The 11481-nt window shown below is 39.9% G+C and overlaps 1 protein-coding gene across 1 annotated transcript; it reads left to right on the top strand.

The window, feature by feature from the left end:
• Positions 1 to 5340: 5340 nt before the first annotated feature.
• Positions 5341 to 6518, top strand: LOC308307589 (uncharacterized protein; the record flags this gene model as incomplete). Its single annotated transcript, XM_080752857.1, has 4 exons — positions 5341 to 5461; positions 5611 to 5652; positions 6103 to 6147; positions 6256 to 6518. 4 exons carry the CDS (start codon positions 5341 to 5343, stop codon positions 6516 to 6518), a joined length of 471 nt encoding a protein of 156 aa, XP_080608983.1.
• Between the last annotated feature and the right edge of the window lie 4963 nt (positions 6519 to 11481).

Genomic DNA, 11481 nt, shown 5'->3' with positions numbered 1-11481 from the left:
TAGATGTAAACCCAGACATTATGATGCTCACATTATGCACCTCTTAAAGCAGGGTTCTCCAAATGGTTTTCCCCAAGGTCCGAATTATGTCTAGGGTACCAAGCAGAGGGCCACAATATAGCAGGGGGCGACGGTGGCATTTCCGCTACTCCAGCAACAGTTCAGATATCGTCACTGTTGGGCAGAAACCTCGTATCTCCAAGTCTCAAATGTGTACGTTTTTTGGTAAAGCAAAGCCCTGCTTCATCATACAAGATCGTCGCACAAAACTAGTGAAAACAGCAGATCTACAAGCACACAACATCTCACGATGCGAGGCGTTGTGTGCTTGTAGATCGGCTGTTTTCACTAATTTAGTACATTTTTTAGATGATAAATACAAAACGAACGGGTTTCACCAACAATGACGATATACTAGTGTTGTTGCTGCTCTTATACTACCATTATTACTGGGGTTGGTGGGGGCCAGACAGTACCCCCCGTGGACCGCCTATTGGGGAACCCTGTCTTAAAGTTTGATATTTGTATTTTCTTTTTCTTTTCTTTCCTTTTTCGTCATGTGCAGGATATTGACATGTTTTACTGACTGCATTATCTGATGCGTTTCTCTACTCAGGTTGTATTTTTATATGGGAAAGAAAGGGATATGGTGTGTCATTCTGATATTGTAATACACATTTTGGTATACGGTTAAAAGATGTAACTAGAAACTTTGTGTGTCCAATCCATCCATATGATTTAGATTGTAAAAAGGGACCACTATTCTGAAAATAAAAATAAAAACAAAGATACAAAACAACCCTACTTTGAGTATGGACTGTATTCAATACTTGATAGTTTCATATTTTAGTTTACTTACAAATAGTAGAAAGAGTTGTCTACCAAAATGTTATTTGTACCCATATTTGCTTCATTTTACATTTGTTCTCATCCCCAGACAATCACATGCTTTAATCTCTTTCAACTCAATAGAGAAAATTTACCTCAAGGTCTTTGGTTTCTGTCTTTGCCTGAGTTATTGCCAATGCACATGAATATCAATTGGATTGCACTGTCTTAAGCAATAGGGATAGCAAATATCAATAAAATCAGGTGTACTGTGGGGAAAATAAAGTCCCATTTGAACAATAGTTATCCCAGACTTCAATTCGAAACCAAACCACTATAGGTCACAATTGACCAAGTTTTTTATTTGTACCCATATTGGCTTCATTTTTAAATTGTTTTATTATAGATTCATCCTCACTGACAATCACAATGCTTCATTCAATCTCTTTCAACTCAATAGACAAAGTGAACCTCAAGCAGGCCAGGTTCTTTGGTTTCTGTCTTTGCCAGAGTTATTGCCAATGGTCATACATATTAATTGCACTGTCTTAAGCTATTGGGATCACAAATATCAATTATTAAAATCAGGTGTGTGAAAAATTAAGTCCCACTTGATTCAAAACGAACCACTAGAGGTCACAATAGATCAAGTTGCATCTCAACTTGAAGCCATTTAACATTGAATACTATTAATTTGATTGATTGATTGATTGATTGATTGATTGATTGATTGAAGACTTTATCAGAGGTTTAAAGGCATAGTTTCATGACAGTACAGTTCACTGGTACAAGTTTTCTTTTTTTTTTTACTCATGAATGATAGACAGATAGAACACAGTAGCCTACTATACAGAAGATATCGCTAGAAAAACTTTCTTGATGCATTCTCGCAATCATTCTTTTGAAACTTTTTGAGCAAAATTTCGAAAATGCAATAATAGTGAAATAATGTAAAGAATACATTTGGGCAGGGGTGGGCAATTATTTTTTCCATGGGGCCATTTTGTCATTTGCCTTTAACCCTAAAAGGGCCAGTCAGAGTGAACCAAAGAGTGGCCCCTGGGCAAGGTCTGCATTTGGGGAAGGATTCCAGCAGTCTTCTGTCTATATCCCCCCCCCCTTTCTTGAAATGGCATTGGGTGGAGCTGCTTTAATGACAAAGAATGTGGAGGTGGTTTCATATTTCAGTGTTGCATATTGGATTGTGTGTGTGTGTGTGTGTGTGTGTGTGTGTGTGTGTGTGTGTGTGTGTGTGTGTGTGTGTGTGTGTGTGTGTGTGTGTGTGTGTGTGTATACAACTATTTCAATTTTATATGAGATATTTATATGGTTTCCTGTGCAAATAAGCAGAAACGCTTACCAGGACTCCTTTTAGTTGACCGTGTACCAGTGAACTGTACCAAACTTAAAATAAAGTCTTCAATCAATCAAACAATTCAAATGAGCTTTATTGGCACGATAAAACATATGTTTACATTGCCAAATCACGTGTCAAAATAAAATAAAAACAGTTGAAAATGGGGAACATATACAGTTGGAAGGGTACAGCATTGTGTAAACAGAGCTGTGTCTCTGACACAATGTATAGGCTATAAAATGAAACAGATAAGTGGAAGGGGAGGAGGCCAGGGGGGATGGAGACAGACAGGGCTGATCCTCCCACTAGAAGCATTTTTGTTCACTTCAAGTCTGTTTGGATCTTGTGTCTAGCTGTCACACCTCAAAGTCTAATAAGGTAAGCTATTTTCTCTGTTCTGACTCTTTTAAATGTGAAACAGTTTAAACTCTCCTGTGCTGTGACACGTCTAAGTTGTATGTCGGGGCACAGAACAGGCTTGCATTGCAACATAATGTAGTCTAGATTGTTTGATTGAATACTTTGTTAGAAATTGTTTGCATTTAGGAAAGGGTACAGGACAGTACAGTTCACTGATACAAGGTCAACTAAAAGGATAAAGTTCACTTTTAGTGGAAGTATAAGCTATTTTCGAATTACTTTTGGAGAGGAAAAGCATTAACACTTTTTCACTTTCACTTTCTCTTTTGTTTTGACGGCAACTCGTCCAAAACCAAACTCGTTCTAGTCTTGTGAAACAATTGAAAGTGACTCTAAAATTTACACACACACACACACACACACACACACACACACACACACACACACACAAAAATACATAGCCTGATCAAATATTGGAAAAATATAGGCTCTGGTCCATTGCGTTAGAAGGAGTGTTCATTAACGCTAATGTCACCGATGAGCCCTGCTCCCGCAGGAAAGGCTGCGCACCCTCTCGTCTGTTGTAAAAATAAAAAATACAGTTTCGCGACTCACCAAAACAAAGACTGCTTTTTGGAGGTGAAAGTCTACTTTTCTTAGTGGCAACACTCTGAACCCCCACCTCACGTCTAAAATAAACATGTTAGACAGAAAAGAAAATGTTTCACCGGAAGGCAAAATCTGGTCAATGGACTTTTCTATTGACAAGATCTGTAGAGGGCGCTGTGGAGTAGCTAAAACTTCGTGAAATATTGTATTTTCTGGCTAAAAAGTGTATTTTAGAGTGAGGTGGGGGGCTCTGAGTATTGCCACAAGGAAAGTAGGCTTTCAGCATCTTAGAACAGTCTTTCTTTTGGTACGTAGTGAAAGTGTATTTTTTTTTTTTTTACTACAGACGAGAGGCAGAGCAGCCTGCGCTACCGCGGCATTGAGCGCAAGGGCTCATCGGTGACATAGCGTTAAAGGAGTAGTTCACCCCCAAAATGACTTTTCTTTTTCTATTGATTACTCATGCCATGGAGAGTAGAGTTCAATAATATTTTTTGGTTTTTGTCACATTCCTAAGACAAAAATTTGATTGGGGTCCCCATCCGGAACGAATGGGGGTACATTTATTGTTATCACATTTTTGTCTTAGGAATGCGACAAAAAACTAAAAACATTATTGAACTCTAGTCTCCATGGTGTGACTAATCAATAGAAAAAAAGTCATTTTGGGGGTGAACTACTCCTTTAAGGAGAACTCCTTCTTCTAATGCTATGGCCAGAGATTACATAATTTTATCAGGGTCATTCTCCATTGACAGAACCATGTGTGCAGTCTGTGCACATAACCATATCCTAGGCCTATTTGTTACGGTGCATTTTTTATAGAGTAGCCTACTTGTTTCAAAAGTAGCCTATTTAGACTGAGTTTGTTTTTTGAGGAGTTGACGTCAAAAGAGAAAGTGGAAGTGAAAATGTGTTCATGACTCGCTTATCTCTAAAATTATTTCGAGAATATCTATAACTACATGTTGCAATGCAAGCTTGTGTTGTTTTAGGGAGGGGGACTGACACCCTCTAGACAAAATGCATTATGCAAAAACGTGCTGTCGTGGTCATGGTTTTGTCAGAAGTTCCTGTTTTATCGGTTTGTATGATCAGAGAGGACAGAGAAACTGACCTGTTCACACTTGTCGGGTGCATGGCTCTAACATTTAGACCCCTTGACTTGTACTTCCTCATAGTCCAGTATGCAAATTAACTTTGGAATGTGAAACCAGCTTGCTTTGGGCAATGGTTGTGGTAAAAACATGCACACAATGCTAGCTGATCAGTATACATAGTGTACATAATAAAGGCATGCACGAGTATGCAAGTATTTGTAATAACATTCGCAACCACAACCCCCTACTCCTTTAACTCCAATGAGAAAATATTACATTTCTTCTTTGCTTTTCAGCTGTGCGCCATCCACAGAAGACTATGGCATCCAAGGTAGATACTTTAGGTTTACTGACAAAGAGCAATACAAAATATGCTGTCATTACAGTGGTGTAAAGTTACTAAGTACATTTACTCAAGTACTGTACTTAAGTACACTTTTGAGGTATTTGTACATTACTTGAGTGTTTCCAATTTCCAACTTTTAACTACTCCACTACATCTCGGATCCAAATATTTTGCTATTACTCCACAACATTTAGGCCTATTTGAAAACTATAGTTACTGGTTACTTTGCAGATATAATATTATAAAACATACATAAACCACTTTAGCCCTATTTTATACCGTGGCTATTTGAAAATAGCCGATCTACAAGCTCACAACGGGTCGCATCGCGACATGTTGTGAGCTTGTATATCGGCTTTTTGTACTTTTTGTACTTTTACTTTTGCTACTTTAAGTACTTATTGATGCCAATACTTTTATACTTTTACTCAAGTACATTTTGAATTACATACTTCTACTTGTCTACTTGTTTTACTTAAGTAAACCAATTGAGTACTTTTCCACCACTGTGTCATTGTTACATGTTACATTTGATGCATATTGAATAAAATATTTCATTTCTATAGGACTCGTCTGTGAAAATATTGACCACCAACTCGACAAAACTTGTCGAGTGGCTCAGCCATGATCGCCACATTGTGCAGCATGCACACCAAGACGGAGTTATTGATAGAAGAGTTTATAAACTACTGATGAATACTGCACAGCCAGAAGAGGCTTGTATTCAACTTATAGATAAAATGATCGATAGAGGCGAGGAAGCTTCATCTCAGTTCCTTGAACTTCTAAAGAAAAAAGAGATTGAAGAAACATATCCACAACTCAAAGAATGGAATCGTTCAGTTGCTGTCACTGAGCCAGGTAAAAAATGAAATCTCTCTCTCTCTCTCTCTCTCTCTCTCTCTCTCTCTCTCTCTCTCTCTCTCTCTCTCTAATTATATATCATTTATTAATATTACCCATACCCGTCTACACAATACATTGAAGGCTTTCACTTCTCTTTTCCACAGGACCATCTGAACCAAAGATCACAAACAGCCCTTCTGTTCCAGGTACAGACCAACTCACTCTCATCATCACAGATCCTTTGCACCTTTACCGTTTTACAAGACATCCATAAATAATAAATACCATATACATATTTGTCTTTAAATGTATAAGTGAAGTGTAAGTGTAAGTGCAATCACGTGTTTCTGCATTTAGATGTTCCTTGTGTGTGTGAATCAAATTTGGGACAGATCAGACACAGCTTTCATGATTTGTGGGGAAAGGGGCCTCTCCCCTTTTTTTGAATGTACGACCTACGATTATAAGAGTTATAGGCCAAACTGTGAAGTAGCACCACATTATTAATCTAAATAATCAGGATTATCCTTTCATCCATAATCTTGCAGCCAGCTGCTACTTTGATGTCTGAAAATATTTCATGCAATGAAATATATTTTGATATTTTAATCATGTCTACACACTGCAATAAAGGCTTTCAATCCTCTCGTCCACAGGACCATCCGAATCAAGTAACACGAACATCAGCCTTTCTGTTCCAGGTACAGAGCGATTTCCTTCACCAAATATACATGTCACATTTTTCATTCAATTTACCATCTTGAAACATCTTATTTATTGCATCATGTTCTCCTTTGTTTTGTGTAAAGACAAAAGGGCTTTCTTCCTCAAGAATCGGGGGAGATTGGCTAGAGACGTCAAGAACGTGACTGAGATTGTTGATGACCTGATGAGCTGGGGGTTCCATGTTGGTTTGGCTGCCAAAGTCCGTGCCGAGCCCACAGACGCAGATCGCATGAGAAAGATCCTTGACAGTGTGAGCAGCGATGCATGCGCAGAAGCCCTGTTCGAAGGCCTACTCGAGCATCAAAGTGATGTCATAATTGAAATACTGGAAAAAGCCAAAAAGTGAATACGGTGATATGTCATGTTTCTCCTATAGCCTATTCGATACAAGATATTCCAGGGATCACACACACACACACACACACACACACACACACACACACACACACACACACACACACACACACACACACCATATTTGTACATTCCGACTGATTCAGACCAGTATTCTCAGCAGACTGCAGTTTTGCCTCAGTTTATGTTTCTGTGGGAAGCAGAAGCTTTTAAGATAGTAAAATAATGTATCCACAACTTTCCAACATCCCATCGTGCATTGCGCAGAAGTTGCACGGAGCTTCTGGCGCCGCAGCCGAGTGTGATCTACAAGCTCACAATGGTTGCATCTGCGACGCGACGTGAGCTTGTATGTCTGCTGTTAACCGAAAGTGTGATGCAAAAAAATCCCCAGTAAATTCCCACGGAAAGAGGTGGATACATTGAGATGCAAGTAGCCATGAAATAATTAGGATAATGTACAGTGATATATTCTCTATGTAAACTCTGACACTGTGACGCTCACATATGCACCTCTTAAGGTTTGTTTCTGTATTTAGCATGTGACATCTTTTCTTTTTCTTTTTTCTTTTTTGTCATGTTCAGGACATTTTACATTTTTTACTGACTGCATTATCTGATGCATTTCACTTCTCAGGTTGTATTCTTATAAGGGGAAATCTTTTTTAAAGAAAAACGTAATATGGTGTCATTCTGATATTGTAATGAACTTTTTGGTCCAATTGAAACAGAAAAAGCTTTGTTTTGTGTGTCCAATCCTTATTGCCACGTCCAGGATGATTTTTGTAAAAAGGACCACTGTACACAATAAAAACAGAGATACAAAACAACAACTTTGAGTATATGGACTGTATAAATTACTCGATAGTTTCATATTTAGTTTACTTAGAAATAGTAGAAAGAGTTTGTGTCTAACAAAATGTTATTTCTACCCATATTTGCTTCATTTCAAAGTTGTTTTATTGTGGACTCATGCTTTAATTCAATAGAGAAAGTTAACCTCAAGGCACAGTTTCTTTAGTTTCTGCTCATAATTGTTATCCCAACCAACCACTAGAGGTCAGAATTGATCAAGTTTTGAAAGCCATTAAATTCTTCATGTTCTCTCGTGTCCTCCTCAATCTTTCTTTGTGAACGTGACAAGATGGAAGATACATAGTGCAATAATGTAGACATTTGGGGAATTCTTTCTTTCTTTCTTTCTTTCTTTCTTTCGATTAATTGATTTAATACTATATTAATCAAAAGTGTGAACAGCATGAAGGTAGCCTATAGTAAAACATTCAAGCTAATAGAATAACACAAAAAAAGTTCTGGGAACTTGTTTCCATTGTGGTCCTAGGCTATGTTCAATTCATCAACATAGCATAGAATATTAATACATGTCATCATTTCAGTAGGTTTTAATATCTTTTTCCGTTTGTAGTTTTCTGGCGGGGGAGGTCCAAAGAAGCCAGAAAACTGATTGACAACATTTGAGTTGACATTGTATTGATTTAAATGGAGAATAACAACTGACCCTGTGGCACAACGAGCCCCGCTATCCCCTATGGGAGGTCTGAAGCTTATATAGTTATTAGAGACATTGAAATGTCGGAGAAGGGAGAACAAAGAGGTGCAAGCATAATCAAGACTTCTTTCTTATATTCTGAGAACTGTAGCTAAAAATAGCACATCTACAAGCTCACAACTCGCACTCCAATGCATTGTGAGCTTGATCGGCTATTTTCGGCAAAGAGGTTTGGTGTAGAGGGGAAAAAGAGCAGATTAAGTAGAGTGAAAGGTCAAGTTTATTAATGACAGCTCAAGTGGTTAAATATCTGAAAACACAAATTGACATGAATACAAAATACACTGATGATTGTGCTGTCAAACAATGAAACTATACCTTTTCACTATCTATGAAAAGGTTGTGGGGGTCCCTGCTTCATCTCTCTCTCAACTAAGGGGTCCTTGGTCCGAAAACATGGAAGACCCCTGCTGTAATGATTCCATACACCTCCAGTCATTGTCCTTGCTATCGGTGTCTGACCATTAGGATTTCATGACTGTGGCTAAGAATAGTTAATTGGTTCAGCTGGTGCTGAGATTACTGTTGCTGTTATAAAACCATTGCTCCTCAATGAAAGCTCTTGCATGCACCATACCTTTCAATCATTTGAGAATCAGAATAGGATCTGAATACTTTTTCTGGGCACAGCCTGTTGACTAGCTATGTAAACGGAACATACTGTACAGTATACTACATACAATGTAAGGGGCAATAATGTAATTAGGCTAATAGTAAGTATTCCATGGCAAAAAACTGTGTTCATCTAACAGTGCAGAGCAGGGGTAAGATTACACTGATGAGATTAAGTAGTTTAGCAACTTTCTAATGTCTCAGACAGCCGAAATTAGCCTGTTACTGATGATTACAGTATTAAGGACATGGTGAGCCCTAGAGAGATTTGTTGGTCCATACAAAAACAACAGTAACTATCTATGCAGAGAGGTGGTGTGTAAGGAGGGCACGCGCGCGCGCACACACACACACACACACACACACACACACACACACACACACACACACACACACACACACACACACAGTTCATTCTGTACAGTGTTGTTCATTCAAGCCTCATGATTCACAGTAAGGTCTTAGCATACAAAAGGCACATGTGAAGTCTGCTGCATTGTGGTTTTGGTGATACCACAGGCAACTGCAGAGAGTTCTCAGGAAATGGAATGGATTTGGTAAAGCTACAGTACGTTTTATATCCGCCCTGTGATTTGTGATTTGAACCATGCGCGCAGGAGATAGGGGGGGATGGGGGGGGATTAACACCTCCACTTTTTTGGGGTGGGGGGGATATCCCCCCCAGTCAGGGGCGAAAATGGGAAATTTTGTCCCCTCCATTCACTTCCAGAAGACCCCCCTGTCCCCCCCAGTCAGGGACATAGTGGTCTAAATTCTGAAATCATGCACTAAACACGATCGAAGCGATTTACAGATGCTATTATAATGAGAACACCCCTCTGTTTTCCTGCAAAATGGTTTGGTCTGTGTTGCCAAGTTCTTAGAAACAAGCAGCCAGCTATATGAAAACCACAATATTCCAGGGTGGTTTTCATATAGCTGGCTGCTTGTTTCTCTCGCAAAATCTGGCAACAACAAGAAACGATAGTTAAGGAAGCACAGGAGACCGCTGCTACGGCTGAAACTCGATAGAACACAATATTTATAACTTTGGTTCTGCCATTTCAAATAGTTAATAAGGAATGCCGCCACCCTGGACAAGGAAAGGATTTGTTGTTTTTGTTGCCACCCTGGCCCTGGACAAGGAAGCTAAAGGATTACTTTGTTGTTATTTGGGCTGTGTGTGAGAGGACTGGAGGAGGAGGAGGAGGAGGAGGAGGAAGGATGTTCAATTCTCAAGCCGGTAATGAATGACATTTATACCGTATTGTGTTCTGGACTGGTGGCCTGTTCTAACCTGTGCTGTGCCAACTGCTTGTGGACTGTATCATTGTATTGTGTGTTCAGTGTTCTGACGGCTGAGCGGCTGTCATGCTTCTGAGTTCTGAGTACTGTATTTTATTGTGGCCACTGGCCAGTGTTTTGAGTGATGAACGGTCGCTGTGCCAAATTGCTGCTATAGTCGGTGTTCTTGAGGTAAAAAGTTAACCATAGAAACATGAAAGAAACGTTGGTTATGACGAGAGGACTGTTTAATGTCAGTGTTTGTGTTGAAGTGTGTTTTAAGCTTTGGTTGTGTTGGTTATTGCAGTACTAGTGATAACTTGATAAGTAAATAAATAATACATCATAATTAATGCGACGCGATAGTGACAAGCAGTTAAAAAAAGGTTAAAAGGGTTAAAAAAAAAGTGCTGCAGCTGTTGGCCTGTTACTCCTTCAATAAAAAGATCTAATATAGACTTAATGAATTCATGTGTATTTCATTTTAAAAATGCCTTGAAATCTGCATAAAACAACTGTGTAATTCAGCTCAAGTGGAGGGGATATGTCCCCCCCTCCTCGGGGCAAAAGTGGGGGGGATATCACCAAAAGTGGGGGGGGTACCCCAAATTTTTTTCGCGCGCGCTATGCGCGCGCACATACCTCCCAGATATGTCCCCTTCACTTTTAAAATGCCTCCTGCGCCCCTGATTTGAACCCTAGTTTCCGTAACCTGACTCCGCCAGATGGTGGCACTAGTGCGTATACTGCATATACCGCCCTACTTTTACCATCTGGAATTGCTCGGGCAGACCCGATGTAAGGGGCGGGCCATTTTTTCAAATTCTTTAGCAGGTGACTGGATGGGGCCGTCTGTCTATCACAGTCTGGGAGTGCCAACTCCAACCACTCATATTGGCCTCTCTACATGACGTTACACCCAGAATCCGCCTCCTGGGTTTCCACGTGGTCTGCAGTCAGACTCTATTGGCTCAGAGCTGCTCAGAGCCGGCCCGTAGCTGCCGCTGATTCGTCCGGTCTGGGACTTTACGAGTGTTATCAACTCTCCCCGAGCAGTCTCAGATGGTAAAGTAGGGCGGTACGCACTGCTGCCACCATCTGGCGGAGTCAGGTTATAGTTTCCGTCATGAGACGTCACATTTCCACGCTCAACTAAGGGACAATCAAATCCCCACTTGTCAGTGGAGATAGTATTGGACTTGAAAGCTTTGGCTTATATACGGCTATACCCCAGGGGTGGACTGGGCAACTGGCATACCGGTCATATGCCTGGTGGGCCGACTATACAAGTTGGCCAGTGGGCCAAAAATAATAATTATAATAATATTAATAATTTTACCAAATAATTTTGCATCCGTCTTAGGATAGTTACGGTAATGTTTCTGCTTGGTGGCCACTAAGTGGAGAGGAATCCTTCAGTAACACCGGCCCACTAACCTCGCCTCACCAGGCTTTCTGGGGGAAAGCCTGTTCGTTCACAACAGGCCGT

Source organism: Nannobrachium achirus (assembly GCF_963921795.1).
Source record: "Nannobrachium achirus genome assembly, chromosome: 22".
In the NCBI taxonomy this organism is placed as follows: Eukaryota; Metazoa; Chordata; class Actinopteri; order Myctophiformes; family Myctophidae; genus Nannobrachium; species Nannobrachium achirus.
Note: the sequence above shows the minus strand (reverse complement) of the source record. Positions and strands in the feature narration are given on the sequence as shown.